The 17,981-nt window shown below is 33.3% G+C and overlaps 1 protein-coding gene across 1 annotated transcript; it reads right to left on the bottom strand.

The window, feature by feature from the left end:
* Positions 1-1,886: 1,886 nt before the first annotated feature.
* On the bottom strand, positions 1,887-3,594 carry LOC112795919 (autophagy-related protein 8C-like). The gene is made up of 6 exons (XM_025838133.2): positions 3,328-3,594; positions 3,136-3,201; positions 2,940-2,995; positions 2,811-2,863; positions 2,252-2,370; positions 1,887-2,169 (listed from the first exon to the last, which is right to left on the bottom strand). Exons 2-6 carry the CDS (start codon positions 3,170-3,172, stop codon positions 2,075-2,077), a joined length of 360 nt encoding a protein of 119 aa, XP_025693918.1. The 5' UTR covers positions 3,173-3,201; positions 3,328-3,594; the 3' UTR covers positions 1,887-2,074.
* Positions 3,595-17,981: the final 14,387 nt, after the last annotated feature.

Here is a 17,981-nt window from a genome sequence, read left to right as displayed (position 1 = left end):
ACTAGTAATGTATGTATTTGAGCCTCTATCTCCTCCATCTTGAAAGATGATGTTACAGTGAAAACTCAGGTGCAGTCGACTTCACGTTAAGTTGATAACTGAGAACTGTTAGATAAAAATTTAGTCATATCAATCAAATCATTTAATGACTCTCAGTTATCAACTTCACGTGAAATCGACTGCACCTGAGTTTCCACCTATTTGAACTTTACAATTCATTTATATAACATCTTCACGATATTTTTAGTGTATCATTTCCAAAATATTTTCCATATACATGAGCACTATTCTTTTTTTCCCCTTTTTTTTCGGTTAATAATTCCTTCAGGACATCAATTAAAAAAACGGAAGTGTGAAAAAAAAGTAGTTTTTTTTAATCTATTATTTTTAACCAGTATTTTAAACGTGTACATTAGACAAAAGAAAAAAAAAGATATTCTTTATTATTTTTTATTGTTTAGCTGTAACACTTGTGTAATTAAGGAGAGTGGATTTTGAAACTTTTTAACTTAATAGATACATTTAAAATTTAAAATTTTTCAATTAAAACATTCTGGTTTGAAAACATTAACAAGTATTCTTAAAATATTCGTTAAATAAGCTAAAAAAGAAACATTTTGTTAACGAATTTATTTTTTAATAAATTATTCTGATGGTACTAGGAGACATGGGAAGTGAAAGTTGGGCTGATGTGTGGGGTGCTGGAGGTATTGGTGCTATGGAAAATGATGATGCCATTGGCAGCAGATCCCAAAATGACATGGATACCGCCAACAACACCAAGAAATCTACCAAGGGTGGCGGTGGTTTCACCAAAGTCAAAGCATTTGCAATGATAGGTGTGCTCAAAATCAAAAGTGGCACTTTAATTTGTGTCAATTGGATCAAGATCCAACTCAAGAGAAAGACTACATCCAAATAAATTGGGATGCCCACTCCACTCTTGTTTTTATTATTTGATTATTTCACTGGGTGCCCAACTGCATACACTTCCTAAATCTAGTTATAGTACAGAAAATTTTATATGTTCCGAAAATAAGTGGTTCTCTTTATTCTCATTTTTTATTATTGATCACATTGTATCAGTGATAAAGATAAAAGTTATCTACTAAAAATTAGGAAAATGAAAGTGAGATCAACAAATTAGAGCATGAGACATAGTATACTTTCTAATTTCTGGTAGCAGTTTTGCTTTGCAAATATCAATTTTGTTTTTCCCCCAAACCAAAAATCATATTAATATTGATTGAGGATGTTTGTGCCAATTGACAAATGTTTTGAGTTTTTACTGAAAAAAACCTTACCTTTTACTAAAAAAATATTTCTATAAATTTTATAAACGAATCATAAGTTTTTTAGAATAAAAAATAAATGAATCCTAAATGACATACATTTAAATTTCCGGATCAAGACATTCTTTAGTATTAGTAAGTCACAATACTTTGCCCAACTCAACATGATTGGTGATCAAAAATTCAAAATAAAGAGTTTTTTCTGTATAGTTTGCCACTGTGTATAATAGCTCCTGTTAACAGACACTATTAAATTGTGAAAATACCCAAACCTATAAAGGAGTTCAGATTTAATCAAAAATCATCCTTTTCGTTCTCACATTAGATTGTTCTTTGATAGAGCTAGTAAGCCACGAAAAATTACAATGTCAGACGGGAACACAGCTCCAATGACCTAACAACTCCGGAATTTTGGATGCACACATTCTTAATGGTGTACTTCATTGTTACTCAGGAAAAAAATAACAATAAAAAGATCAATCTTCCTTCAAGATTAATTAACACTAATGGAAATTTGGGAACTCTTAAGAATGTGTTTGTGCAAATTATAGCATCAAGAAGAGGATGATGTTACTCGAACAATGCAACTAAGAATTAAAAAGAAAGTGTAGTAATCAATATTAAATTCATCCATTGAAATTCATAATTTAAAATAAGGTGTAAGATAACATTGCTCAATATACCACCAAAAAGAAATTACTCAAAGGACTTTGTACTGATGATTAGCTGCAAATAATTTACATCTTGCAGAAACTATTTACCGAGGTCATCATAAATTTCGCTTAGCAAGATCCAAAGGTGTTCTCCCCACTATAAGTCATGTAAAGAAATCCATCCTGATCCTTATGTTCCTCATAAATAGCAGACATCAATGAAGCTGCAACAACAGGGGACTCAGTTCAGAAGCGCTTCCACGAAGGGCAAAAACAACATTTGGGTTAATGAGTGATGACACTTACCAGTTGGAGGTAGTGTGTTATTGACAAAAACGAAAATAGCCTTCTCAGCACCGAGCATCATTCTTTTGCGGACAACGTAGACAAACTGACCGACAGTTAAATCAGCTGGGACAAGGTATCTGCAACATCACAAGAGTTGCAACAAAATCAACTGAGAATCCTCTAGTGCACAGACTCTAATCAACGACATACATCCATCAACATAAATAGATATAATCATATTGATCGAATATAAAATATGCAAATTAAAAAAGGTTTGGTCATTGAAATTCAGAGCATGCCTAACTTGTTAATCTCTTACGAATAGTTCAATACAATTTTGCATGATGTTATCAAGTGGCAAACAAAAACTATATCATACTCAAACTTCTTCAACACTCCTATAACATAATAAAACTCATTACCATCATCAGAACATGCAATTTTTTTTATGACATTCCAAATATTTACATAAAACCATCACACATATAATAAATGAACAAAAAAATCAGGTAGCAAACTAATATTCCAAGTCATACAATCAGAAGGGTTAAAAATAGCACATGATAAAAACACTTACTTCTTCTTATCAATCTCCGGAATATCACTTCTGTCAGCTTTCTCCACAATCACCTGCACCCAATTCTCACGTATGAATAAGAGTACTCGAAGATATAAAAAATAACATAAACATGGAATGAATACATACAGGTATTCTATCAGGATACTTCTCTCGAATTCGAGAAGCTTCACCTTGCCTTCTCTCTGAGGTATAAAAAACAGTAAGCTGTGTTTAGCATAGTGGAATTGAACAATAATCATGCCAACATAATCATCATTACAGAAAGCAAACCCCTTCCATATTGGGAAAAGAATAAATTAATTGAAAAAAAGAAAGAGAATACCCAAAGGATGTTGAAGCTTGAAGGAGATTTTGGCCATATTGAAACTGGAAACAGAATTGGCGGTGCCTGCAATTCTCAAACAGTGAAACATCAGAAACCACAGCTTCCACGAACAAAGCGAAAAGAAGAAGAAGCAAGAAGAAGAAAAACTGAATGCTTTTTCAGGAAAACCAAGGAATTAGGATTACATACCTAACACGAAAGGATCCTCTGTTTTTGTTGTCTCTATTCTCTCAACGAAACAGAGGCGATGGAGTGGGATGGATAATGAAAGAGGATATATAATTGAAATTAGGGTTTTAGAATTTTTTGTTTTCCCCACAAAAGTCTTAGTTATGGTTTTAGCTGAAGATTTGTTGCTTTTGTTAGTTAGCTTAGATTTGAGTTCAAGTGGAACACGGAACGTTATGTTTGTGGTTCTCTAAACACCTTTTGTATTGCCACTTTCGCAAGTAACCCAACTATGCGCCTCCAAAACGATGACGTTTTATAACTTTAACCTTCTCTTCTACTTTTGGTGCATAAACAGGGTTAAAACTCAAACCAAACCCGTATTCAAAATTTAAAGAAAGATAAGATATGGGCTTGAATTTAAAAATGATAATTTTGTGGTTGTATATTTAAAAAACAAAATTAATTGACAATATCTTTACTAAGTTATTTTTTTTTAAACTAAGATAGGATTATATTTATGGTAAAAATGAGTACAAAAAAGTTTTTACAAGACACGCACAAGGAATAGGAAGGGTCATTGTAACACTCTGTTACTCCAAATTTTACTTCTAACAGTAAAGTAAAGAATAACAAAGTGTCACGGTAGTTTTAAAGCTTATAATATATAATATATGTCCAAAAATAGATATAACTAGAAGCCCGATGAACGAATGAAGCTCAAAGTCGCATAAAGTGGAAATACAAAACGCGAATTGTTCACACATGATAACTAAATGCGTAAGCACGAACAGGATAAGACATAATACATATAAACCTTGTAGATAGCTCCAGGATGTACAAGGTAATAATCAAATTGACAAGATATATATATATATATATATATATATATATATATATATATATATATATATATATAAGTATGAAATACCAAAAGAGAAGTACATACAGCCTGCGGAGTTTAGGCCGGCTAATCAAACTGAACTATAAAGAATTTTTTAAGTTTAAACAACTTATACAACTTATCTCTCAAATCAAGCCTCTAAGGCCATAAAGTCTAAAACAGAAAGGTGAGAGAAAGTACTACAGCAAAATAAAATAGAAATAAACAAGGAAGAAACCATACTCCACTTTGTCACCATGTCCGCAACTCACCGAGGTGGGTTATGACCTGCATCTGAAAAACAACAACAAAGTATGGAATGAGAACCAGATATTCTCAGTATGGTAACAATGACCAGTAATGTAAAATGTAAGACCCCGGGACGCTAGAGGCAATCCTAGAAATTCACATTAATACAGAATATTTAAGCTTAAAACAAAAGAAATAACTTAAACCATAAACCATAAATATGGTTATCTAAACTTAAGGGATTTCTAACTAAAACTAGTCACCGCTATCCCACAGCCTTCACCAACTTACCCTCCAACCGATCCCATCGCCACCGCCTACCTAACCTCCTCAGCACCAGACAATCACAGATAATGCAAGCAAGTAAAACACAGACAGTAATCATATATAACAAGTAATTCAAGAAGCAAGTAGGCATATTACACAATTAGGCAAACTTAAGTAATTAAAGCAAACAAGCACTTAAGAGATGCATATGATGAATGCCTGTCCTATTGGCTCGTGATATCACTTATCGGTTATAGTGCCAAACCCGACAGAAAATTCAGACGGCAACTCCCAGATTAGTCTCTCTGTTGCGCATACTCAGGAGGAATAATTATGAGGGATGAGTGCCCTACCACCTTCTCCTTTCAGAGGGAAATGTTCCGAGGGAGAGTGCCCTACCACCTTTCTCTAGATGCCGCATGATTTCGAGGGATAGTGCCCTACCACCATGCAACCAGAGAGAAAACGCATGCTCAGAAGGAATAATTCCGAGGGATGAGTGCCCTACCACCTTCTCCTTTCAGAGGGAAACGTTCCGAGGGAGAGTGCTCTACCACCTTCCTCTTGAACGATAAATATGAGTGAGAAGCCCAGCTTCAACCCTCACATCTAAACGTAGGCAGGAGACTGCTACAGCACCTACGACGGAGAATAATGCATATCGTAATCACATATTCAATCTCAGATGTCACTGCTCATAGCACAAGTCTGCTTATACTCATCTCATTAACCATACACATTCATTTCCAAGTCTTAAACTCATCATCCATCCTTAATATCACAAGTTCATCATCAATATAGCACGTCGTCAGATACCCAACTAGTCCATCCCCATGTACACCAGGAACGTAAACCTCCGCCTTCTAACTTATTACCAGAAAATATCTAGTTAAACTCACTTGGGATAGTCTCTATGTTCCAAGGCCTAAAAACAAGTTAAGACATCCTAAATAAGTGTTACAAAAGTTTACGAGCTTGCCGGAAAGGTAAAACAGTTAAAAACAAAGCTTTACTTAAAAGACAGCGCAGTGTGCGTACGCACAGAAAGTAAAATTTTCTATTATGCGTATACGCACAGATACGTGTGAATGCCCTCAATAGAATGCACCTTCCAGCGTGTGCATGCGCACGGGGATGTGCGTACGCACAACTTGCAAAATTCGTAAGGTGAGCGTGTACACCAGAGTGTGCTAGCACCCCCTAACAGTAGGCATATCCCTGTGTATGTGTGCGCACGAGATTGTTCGTACGCACAGTTTCAAAAATTCACAGGGTGTGTGTGTGCACAAGGCTGTGCGTACGCACAAGTTAAAGCATAGCCACTGTTCAAAGCACGCGCACAGCAATGTGCGTGCGCACACAAATTAGAAATCACAAATTCTGTAACTTCATAGAATTCAGATTTCTGGCACCAACTTCTGACGATCATATCTTTCTCTGCAAAATTTCGATTTTTACAAAATCTATACCATTTTAAGCTCTTTAAATTATCTCTAATTTGATACAAAAATCATTCAATTTCAAAAACCGTAGCTTAAGATATGATCTGTCAAAGTGCACCAAAAATCCATTTTTTACCAAATTTCACAAGGTTCTCAATTTTTTCAAAACTCAAACCAAACCAAACATTTACAACCATAATTCATTACCAAAACACTACCACACCTTTACCATTATCCCTCAATCATATCCCAAACATTTCTACACCTAATCACTCATTCTCTTCCAAATTTTCCCACCACAAATCCAACATATATCACTACCAAAATACCCAAATCACTTCCATTCCTCAATTCATTCACTAATCCCAATTACAATAACATTATTCCATATACAAGTTATATACCCAATTATCATCATTCATCATCAAATCATATGATCATCATTATTATTATTCTAATTCATTCCACACAACACCACCACTACATCTATCAATTCTCATCAACAACACCAACTATCAATTTCCTCAACAACATCATAATCACTATCCAATACATACAACTCATAAAATATTCATCACAATTCACATGTCTCATACATAATTCAACCCACCATCAATACTCATCGACACCAATAGTTCCCAACAATCATCATCAACCACAATAATAAAAAACAACCAACAATTACCATCAATTCAACCCTATCCTAAGGCCTACTAGTCTAAGTGTCCAGAATATTACATATTACATAGAGAAAGGCACAAAACACCACTTTGAGTCCAAACAAGCTTCTAAAAAGCCAAGGCAACTCCAACAAGCACCAAAGCTCAAACTAACATCATATAACATACAAACATCAAACCTAGGGTTCACAAAAATAACTAAACACAAGGGTTTAGTCAAACCTTACCTTATCCAACGAGATTAGGGGTAAAACCTAACAATTACTCACTACTAAAGATCACCTAAACAACCAAAACTACAAAACTTACTCAAAAACCAAACCCCAAAAATGCAGAATATTAGGTCAGGAAACTGGAGTGCGAGTTTCAAGTTCTTACCAACAGGACCTAGCTAGAAATGACGAACTCGGCAAGAGCTTCGCGTGGCCGCAAACGACTCGTCAATTAGAGCTCCGTAGCTCAAAATATGGCTCCCAGAAGATGGTGATGAATAATAACATCACCCTCTTCTCCTCTCTTCTCTATGCTGCGCCCCCTCTCACTCTCTATGTATAAAATAAGCTGAAAGCTCATTAAACACAATATATATGTTGGACCTTGGGCCCACTTTAGGCCTGGTCCAACCCGTTAGCGTTTTAGATCTGCTGGCTTAAGTGCTAGTACGCATTTTTACAAAAACTTTTCGAAAAAGATACATTTTTCCACTTAGAAAAATTCACTGAATCCAAATTTCACCTTTAAATTTTCAATTTAAAATTTCTAAATTTTGAATCTACCCCAGACACTTTAAAATTATTATTTTATTAAAACGGTTATACCAGTTCTTACAGTCATCCCAAAAATCAGATAATAAAATAAACATTAAGAGAAAAAAGAAAACTTTAGTGCTACTGCATTAGCTTGGTTTTGAAACGATATTCTTCATTGAGTTCTACTCCTTCTTTCCATACTTCTTGAGGTGCCATTTTCCTTTCTTCAAAAATTCATTTGTTTCTTACTAACCATATTCTCCATAGCAACTAAACTACTCCGCATCTGAGTATTAGATCTTTTGTTCGGCCTCCTTATTACCCCCATCCACTATGTGCGAAAAGTCTCATCATCTTCCTCTCCAATTCCTCCATACATGTCAGTAAGCTGCCAAATAAGCTTTGAGTATAGTCTAGAGATAAAGCAATGCATAATTGATTCTAGAGCTTGGTTGTAGTGAGGACATGTTTCAGAGATTGTAGCTATTCTTCTGTGGACAGGGAGCCTTCCATGGAGCGTTTTTCGCATATGAACCTTTACCTTCTCTGGTGTCTCCAAGTTCCATACAGAATTCCATAGAGCTTTGTTCTTAAATCTATCAGTGAGAAATTCAATTGGAGGATGGTATAGCTGAAAAGCAATTCCATAACCTGATCTGACTGAGTAAGCTCCCTTTCTTTCCTTGTTCCATATCAATTTATCACCGTCTTCATATATCTTGACTCTATGAATTGATTGGGCAATTTCTGTTGGGAAACAACTATTAATTAATTGTAAATTACATTCTCCCGAGTCTGTTATCAATTGAGAAACTCATATGAGTTTTGGCTAAATTTGAATGTGTGGTTTGGCTATTAAGGGCCCTTCTTTGTCAACCCAGTTTGCTTCCCAAATATTTATTGAGCTCCGTCTCCCGACTTTCCAAATTGCCCCCTGTTCAATGATTTTTCTCCCTTTTAGTAGACTTCTCCATGCCCATAAAGGATTATTCCCAATACCTACTTTCAAGAAATTACAGTATCTGAAGAACTTGCTTTTAAAGACTCTTGTAACCAGTGAATAAGGTTTTGTAAGAAATCGCCACCCTTGCTTTTCCAATATCGCAAGATTGAAAGCTTTGAGATCTTTAAAACCCATACCTCTTTGACATTTTGGTTTGCACAATGTGTCCCAACTGATCCACTGTAATTTTCATTCATCATGTTTTTGACCCCACCAAAACTGCATTAATTGTCTTTGAATATCTTCTATGAGTTTTTCAGGCAGTTTGAAACATCCAAAGGTGTAGAGTGGGATGACAGCTCCAACAACCTTTATTAGCACCTCCCGACTGCTTACTGATAGTAATGATCTCTTTCACTGTTGTAATTTTTTTTGCCACTTTCTCTTTTACATAACTAAATGTGGATGTTTTGGATCTTTGTATAGTTGTAGGCAGACCCAGATACTTGTCTTGTGCTCCCACAATTGGAACTTGTAGCAAATTCGCCAATCTTACCCTCTTGTTGCGGTGTGTTACGGCTAAAGAAAATTGCCGAATTAGCTAGGTTAATTTCTTGACCACTTAATCCTCCATATATCTGCAAAATATTTAGTACGTTCTGACAAGAAGTAGAATTTGTCTTTGTGAATATGATAGAGTCATCAGAAAAAAATAAGTGGCTTATAATAGGGCAATTACTGTTAATTTTTAAACTAACCAACTCATGATTCTGTTCTCTTCTGTGGAGTAGATGGCTAGTCCGTCTGCACAAAATATGAAAAGATAAGGAGAAAGAGGATCTCCTTGACGAAGACCTCTTGTAGGTTTAAACAAAACTTTAGGTTGTCTATCGACAGTAACAGAATAGAAAACAGTCATCACACACTCTTTAAGCCAATTAATCCACCGGTTACAAAAACCCAGTTGTTTCATCACCTTCCACAAAAAAACTCCATTCCACTTTGTCATAAGCTTTACTCATGTCTAGTTTAAATGCCATATCCCAATCCCCATTTCTTTTATTCTTTAAGAAATGCATTTATTCATGTGCAATTAGTACATTATCTGTAATAAGTCTGCCTTTAATAAATGCACTTTGATTATTACTAATCACTTTATTAATAAGAAATTGCATACAATTCACCAATATCTTCGAAATAATTTTGAAAAGACCAAACTTAGGCTAATCGGTCGTACCTGGGTCATTCTCGTTGCATTTGGAATTTTTGGAATTAGACATATATGAGTATGATTGAAGGATTTGAGCATTCTTTCACTTGAGAAAAAATTTTGCACTGCTCTAACTGTCTCTTCTCTAACAACACACCAGAAAAATTAAAAAAAATTTGCTGTAAATCTGTCTTCCCCTGGAGCTGAGAATGGATTTATTGAGAAAACTACTTTTTTTAATTTCAATTTCAGTTATTGGTCTTGTAAGCAACCAGTTATTCTGCCCTGTTACTTTTTTTCTCATAATGGAAATAGTTGTTGTAGGATCATGTACACCTTGCGAATTGAAAAGAGACTCAAAATAATGTTGAGTTACCTGTCTAATACCTTTTGAATCTGAATGCATTGCTCCATCTTCACCTTCCAGCTGTTGAATTCTATTATATTGGTTTCTGATATGTGCTTTTGAGTGAAAAAATTTGTATTTTGATCTCCATAATTGAGCCATTGAACCCTTGCCTTTTTTCGCCAGAACCTTTCTTCTTTTAAGTATGCTTCTGCCAATTCCTCTTCTAAAACCAGAATCTGATGCTTGTCCGCTTGGTTGCCTTTATCTTTCTCTTCATCAATTTGCTATTTTATATAATTAATTTGTTGCAGCGAGTTGCTGCCCTTGCTCCATTGCCACTCAACCAAGTGATGATGACATCTCTTGAGTTTGGTAAATAATTGAAACATTGGAGACCCTTGCACTGCTTCTTTCCATCCTTCTCTAATTATCTGTCCAACCTCTTCCTTATAACACCATCTCTCCTAAAATCTAAATCGTCTTTCGATCCTCCTCTACTCCTCCTGTGTGATCAACAGAATATGCCTATGATCTGAACCTTGATCATTTAGGTGCACCACGGCAGATTTAGGGTAGGCCTCGCAATAATTTGATGTAGCCAAACACCGATCAAGCCGTTCTCGGACAAGGTTGCCTCCATATTGCTTATTACTCTATGTGAATCTACACCCTTTAAACCCCAAATCCACCATACCACCCATGTTGAGAAAATTATTGAAACCTTCAATAGATGAGGTTGATTTTGATCTGCCCCTTTCCTTTTCATGGTACGCCGTTATAGCATTAAAGTCTCCCATTATCACATAATCACCTTCTAACCTTGCTATTAGATTTAATAGCTCCTCATATTGTCGATTTCGTTGATTTTTATCACTATGAAGGTGAACTCCCACTATATGCCACTTCAAATTTTTTATTGTATCCTCCCATCTCCAATGAATGAAGTATTCTCCATTATTCATCGCTGTAATATCAGTAGTACTTTTCCAAGCCAATGCCAAACCTCCTGCTATCTCATGTGGTTTCACACAATATACCTTTTCGAAACCAAACTTCGTATAGTGCATAGTTGCCATCGAAGAATTGTTTTTAGTTTCACACAAAAATAAAACCTCAGGGGAATGAGATCTTTGGATCTCTTGTATGTTGTGAACTGTCAGGGAGTTCCCCAAACCCCGACAGTTCCACATCACTATCTTCATTCTCTGTGGGGTGCCATTTTTGGGTTGGCACCCACCCCTATATTCAACATTCTTTCATCATCATTGCACTGCTTCTTCGTTGTTACTCCTTTTTCTTCCTCCTTTTGTTTTTTTTTCTCCACTCAATCTGCTGCTACCTCCCTCTCCCATCTTCCTCGCCATATATTTAATTTTAACAGTTTTGCATTTCTGATTTTTTTTCACTGGATGGTTTGCCAATGTGAAAACTATGTTTGACAGCCTCTTCTATCTCTGGTCATTTATCCACTCGTTGTCCCTCTTTCTCCTCATAATGCACGACTTCTTTACTGGTTATCTCCTTTGAACACTAACTCTATCACCTTGAACCCACCTATCCCCCATCATTCGAGTCGCCTTTATCTTTCTCATTTTCCAAACCCCCCTATTTGACCAGTTGATATACAATCATCTAACTTTTTATCTCGACTACTCTCTTGCATGGACAGATTAGCAAATCCTTTGAGCAAACTTACTGGAGTTGATTTGAGTTCTCCCTCAGGCTTATTTCAACTTTAGGCATATTGGGGTCACAGTTCTTCTTTTGCTCCAAAATTTTTCATCCAATCTACTCTGTCTTTAGCCAATTTTTCCGCCTTTCCTCCATAACATCTCTTGTCATCGAGTCCTCCAAAAAAATTTCACAGCTCCTAACTTCATGACCTAGATGTCTGCAGTAGTTACAGAAGCACCCAATCTTTTCATGTTTGATAGAGAGTTCAATGATCATTTTGTTAGGACCAGCAATTCTCAATGATCTCCTTAGTGATTTTGTGACATCCAATCTGATCTTCACTTTTAAAATACGATTCTCTTTACTTTTCATCGAGAAAAAGTTTACGTCAATCACTTCCCCCATATTACCTCCTATTTTCCTCCCAAGCAAATGATCAAACTCAAAAAAGAAATTTATATTTTCAAATGTCTAATTTCAGATTTTATTGTGTTAATTCTCCATACTAAATTCATCTTTCAATTATCATTATTGTGAATAAGTTGTGGTCTTCCCACTGCACTGCCATCTTTTTCACTATTTGTCGACACAAAAAAGCATAGCACATCTTCCCAACAGTCTATCATTCTAGCAACAACAAAGAAACAAAACATTAGAAGAATACCCAAGAAGAAAATTTTTTAATAATAACAGATTGAAAAAGACAACATAGAAGAGAAAAATCAAACAACAAAAAACTTACATTATAATATGAGTACCCATAAAAGAATTTCTCAAGATTTGTGTCCGTCCCATACCATCGAAACATAGAATGTGTTCTACAATTACACCAATCTGAAATCTTCTCCAATCTGCTACGATTAGGATTTCTCATAGAAGACCTGTAAGAACACAACCTGGCATAGCTCCTTGAACCTAGGCTGCGTAAACCCATCATCTTTTTCACAAGGTCGAAAATGGGGCTACGATTTAGAGTTTTGACTCTTTTTTGGAGGGAGTCATTTGCGTCATATGAAACTTTATCATATCATATATCTATTATTCTTCTATCATGGTAATCTAAAATCCATGTAAAAATACATCTTGATAATTTAACGTGTTACATCAATATTTTGTTAAGAATATCACTTCAAAGATAAATGTAAATCATTATTCAATATTTAGGAGTTTTAATATGATAAATTAAAATGTTAGAGTCAAAATTGATGCGAAACCCAAAATAAGTTTAAACTTAATTAATAATAGATAATTTACACTTTAATTTTTATAAAATATTAAAATATTGTTATAATTTATTTGAACAAAAACTTATATATATATATATATATATATATATATATATATATATATTTTGATGTAGTGACCATATAAAATAATTTATATAGTTGTTTAATTATATTTAATTTTTTGAATAACTATTTATACAATTAATACTATAAATAATTATTTTTATTAATATAAAATTATATAATTAAATTTATATGTAAAATTATTTTTGCAATGGATAGTTCATCAAAATTAATATTTGGATTTAAGAAAAACTTTAAATTAATATTCCTTATCTTATGTGTGTCTTTACTCTTTTGTGTTGGCATCAATGTCTGTACTTCAGTCTAGCGGTTTACCCGTTCAAGTTCCAGGCCAAACTGGCGGAGGCCGGAGAGACTTCGAACTTCAATTCAACAATGGTTGCTTGCATGCATGGGCCCTACATACTAAAGAACTTGCTTTGAACTTTTAAGTAAATACTAAAAATTAATTAATTAATTAATAATGATGTGTCAAGGTCTTGATGTTTATGAACCGTGTAAACTGCAACCTGTTATTTTAAACCGTAGTGCACAAGGTGAAATTAAAGAAGAGGTCAGACATTATTTCACATGAGGATAGGGACAAATCAATCGTGCGGTCATTAATTGGTTGGAAGGACTTTCTTCAAGCATAAGCTAAGGGTTCGGTTTTACTAATCACTCATCGCTTTTCTTCACACTACTCTGCATCTTTTACATTAAAAGATTTTATCTACCCACTAAAAATTACTTCCTATATATTTGTATACAAAATTACAAAAATATATATATATATATATATATATATTATAACTTATTTTAATTTATATTTTATATTTTAATATAAATTTTATATATGAATTAACTAAATCAAATCTCTTGTTTATTTAGAGTTAAATCTAGAATCGTTATCATTGAACCACTAGGATAAATTTAGAATAGGATTCTTAGTGTTGATAATTTTTATAGAGGTAATTTACTCACTACACCAAAAGCATCAGAAGGTTGTGGGGGATTTTGAGACGGTTTTACAGTAACTTTTCAACCAATGATTATAGAAAAAAAAAATTTAAACGCGCTGCCAATTATTTTAAAAAATAACGAGATTTTTAATAAAAAAAATCAACCTAATTTTTTATTTTTATTTGTATGAGACTAATTAGTTTTTGTGTCAAAAAAAATTAATGTTATTTCTTTTAGCATAGAGGCTAATCAATTTCTAAAAAAACGATCAGAGATTGAGTTGCGTGTTTTTTTTAGGACCTCGTAGTCCTTTTGAAATAATTGTCAGGGTCGGATGGAGATATCACTCATGATTATACAATAAAATTAGGTGTTTAAACATTTTTTAAACTAAATTTTGAATCAAGTCATTACGTGTTTTTTCTCTTTCGTACGTATGTAGACATTATTTTTTCTTCTTCTCTTCTTCTTTCCCTTTTTTTATATCTATTCAGAAAATTAGAGTATAAAAATTTTAATATACCATACATAAATTTTAGTATATAGTATAAATTTTTTTAAGGACCACATTTTAGAATATTAATATCCAATCAACAAAATATGCACAGTATAAAGTTTCGGTGCACAACAAATTTTTTTTTGGAATACTACATACTCAAAATATTGACTTATTTAACTAACAAAATTTATTTGCAGCAAAAATTTATGTGTTATGTAAAAATATTTATGTGCTATATGCAAAAATTTTTAAACTATATCGATAAGTTTGTGTTATGTGTAAAAAATTGTGTGCTATGAACAAAAATTTTTGTGCTATATCAATAAATTTCTGTACTCTCCATAAAAAAATTCCGCGTTGTAAAAACACAAAAAAAATGGTGACGTATGCTAGCATTTTTTTCGTTGGATTTATGCTAACTTAATTAGACTTTGTTACAAAAATGCCGTTTTTTTAATTTGAATATGAAAGGAAAGGAGGTGTTGGACTCGCGTATGGGGAGAAGAGGTGCTTCACCTTGTTGTGGGATCAGAGAAACTAGAATTCGGACTCTGCGAGTTGTGTTCCTGAAAACGGACGGTTCGAGTAGCGTTTTGCTCAACAAATTTAGTCAGAACAAGCAAAACGAAGGGTCCGAGTTGCGTGTTCCAGATTTCAAATTCCATCGGCTACAAATCGGACCATGCGATTTGTGTAGCAAAATTTCGTTTCCAAAAAACTCGCATGGTCCGAATTGTTCTACCTTTGACTCAAAAAAATTTGTCCCACATTTTTGTCTTGTACGCTATAACTCCACATCTAGAAATAGTACATCCAAACCTTCCATATCCATAAAATTGAACCCAAAAATGCTTATATATAGTATTACTGATGATTATATTAGGTGTCATTAGCAGTTTAACAGCTATTTTAACTAATCACTAGAACAGCTATTGTAAAGCAAGTAATTTATGAGGGATTATAATCGCCACTATTTCATTGTCAGTTTAAAATATATGCAACAGCTTTAAACTGTCATGATTTTTCATGAGAGTTTTAAAAATTATGGCTACAATTTTCTACTAAATTTGAAAAAGAAGGACAAGCTGAACCAGTGGCGGAGCTTGAAACGAAATTTTGGGGGGGCCAGATAGAAGATAATTGTCAAGATGCTTTTGATATGAATCTCATTTAAGATAAGCTCGTCTAACCTCATCTTTCTGATTTGGGTAATATTGCCAAATTTAAAACCATTTTTTAGGGTATCGTTCTAAAGAATTAAGGTCAAACTCATCAGACGTAACTCTTTAAACTTTTGAAGGTTGTATCTTACTTTCTTCGTGATTCATTAAAGTAGAAGAACTATCTACAAATGTTGATATTATAAAAGTTATATGTTTTCCTTTTTGAATATTAGCCTTCCTCTTAAAAAATGCATCATCAACTCTTTGATTTTTTATGACTATTTTATATAAAAATTTGAATATATATCCAGTAAAATATGTAAAAAAGAAATTAGAAGAACAAATATTAAAATTTATAATATTTATTGAATTTTTTTTTATCAATTTATACGCATACAATAATATCAATACTTATTGAATATTCTAATATTTTTTATCATATAAAAAATTAAATTAAATAAACGGTAAAATATAAAATAATATTAAATTACATAAATAAAAAATACATAATTTTTTATATTTGAACTCAAAGGTAAAGGGAGTGTTGCTTATTGAATAGAGAGCTGCGAAATGCGAATACACTCAATTCATTCCAAATCCAATATATTTTGAATGTTTAAAACTAAAAATTATTGTGCAATAAAAGTAAGAGATGAAGATTAAACTTTGGTATTTTAAGTCATAATAAAATATTTGAGGCAACTGAACTATTTTTTATTTTTTAAAAAAATATTACTAATTTTTTTAATAAAAGTTTGGGGGGCCATGGCCACCCCTTGTCTGAACTAAGCTCCACCACTGAGCTGAACCTATGCGAATAAGAAAAATACAAATAGCGATTATTTATGCTTAAACCTTTGCCAACTAAGACTATATATATAATAACGAGAAAATTTAGGGATCAGCATTTTTTATGTTTTGTGGTCAGCAATTAATCACACAAAAAAATGAATAATTTTTTATTATTAGATGTAATCTCACATCATTAAAAATATTATTATTAATCAATTAATAATTATATAACACAAAAATTATTGACTTTCTAGCACCCTTCATATATAACAGCTCCTCTTAAAATTGTTACTAAACTGGTAAATAATGGCTGTTTTTGAAACTACCTCTAAAACAGTGTCGCTAACCGATATTATTATAGTACTATTCATATTTAAACTTTTATTTGGAGTAATTAGTCTAATATAATTTGGAAAACATCGATTGTCTTAACTCTTTCTCTTGAAGAGGGGCGGAGGTTGAAAACACACAACCACCAATACCTCCTTCCCGCCAAAAAAAAAAAATTGAGATCTACCCCATAGCATGTCAATTATTGTCAACCATAAAAATTAGGAAACTTGCCGATTTCTTTTAATAAAAATATGGTGAATATCCAAATAAAATAAAAGTAGCCCTAAACAGAGAGTATTCATAAGTAATAACTGTAGTATTTTAAGTAATACCAAAATTCAGCAAATAACTAAGGAGTCACCTATGACTTTGGGTTCATCGGTGATAGAAGTAGGGTTAGTAATATTAATTATATTTGCGAGTATTTAATCTGAATCAATTTATTCGAGTAGAATTGACAATTTAACCCGCAATATATTAAATTAAAAATGAAATATATTAAACTGTGAGTAGTGTCAGATACAAATTTAGATTTAACCTTATTCGACTAATTCGCAATTCTAATATGGTGCAATCTATGGTGGTCACAAATTTGCTGTGGCTATGATGCCTATGCTAATTGTTACAATTATTTTTTTACACGTAAACAAAAAAAGATATTTTTTTTGACTTCTATATTATTAATCACGAACACTAAGTAGGGACGGTAAACATTTAGTGGTTGATAAGTTTTTTAATGATGCAAATTTATGTTAGAAAAATTAAAAAAGAATAAAATTTTATACAATTCTTCTTCATTTTCTCACTGTTACACCTTCAACTGTTCAACCATGACTACCTGCAACACTTTTTTTTTCTTCTAGACAAGACCTTAGCCAAACCCGACCCAGACTAGAAACCAATAATAATATGAATATCCCGACCCGGTATCCAAACGGTAACTCTTCCAATACTGTAACACATTTTGATCTTTAGCTCCCTCTTAATGGATCTTCACGCGGGAGCAGACCATTGGTGGTGCATCCATGGTGACATGACTCCCTCCCGCCGAACGTGCTTCGACATAGATGTTTTATGGATTTTCATTCCTGTGTGTGCTATGTCGTTCAGGGACGAAGTTAGACTAACTATTTAGGGGGGTGGTATTTAATAATTTATTAAAATTATTACCTGCTACAAAGTAAAAGTGA

The sequence above is a fragment of the Arachis hypogaea genome, chromosome 4, assembly GCF_003086295.3.
Source record: "Arachis hypogaea cultivar Tifrunner chromosome 4, arahy.Tifrunner.gnm2.J5K5, whole genome shotgun sequence".
Lineage (NCBI taxonomy): Eukaryota > Viridiplantae > Streptophyta > Magnoliopsida > Fabales > Fabaceae > Arachis > Arachis hypogaea.
This window is presented reverse-complemented; position numbering and strand designations above follow the sequence as displayed.

Bases quoted from the DNA above. Each gene is read 5' to 3' on its own strand.
- LOC112795919 (XM_025838133.2), bottom strand. From the start codon at position 3,172: ATGGCCAAAATCTCCTTCAAGCTTCAACATCCTTTGG. The intron at 2,996-3,135 runs GTATTCTCTTTC...TTTATACCTCAG, and splicing joins CAAGCTTCAACATCCTTTGG to AGAGAAGGCAAGGTGAAGCT. The intron at 2,864-2,939 runs GTATGTATTCAT...AATTGGGTGCAG, and splicing joins AGTATCCTGATAGAATACCT to GTGATTGTGGAGAAAGCTGA.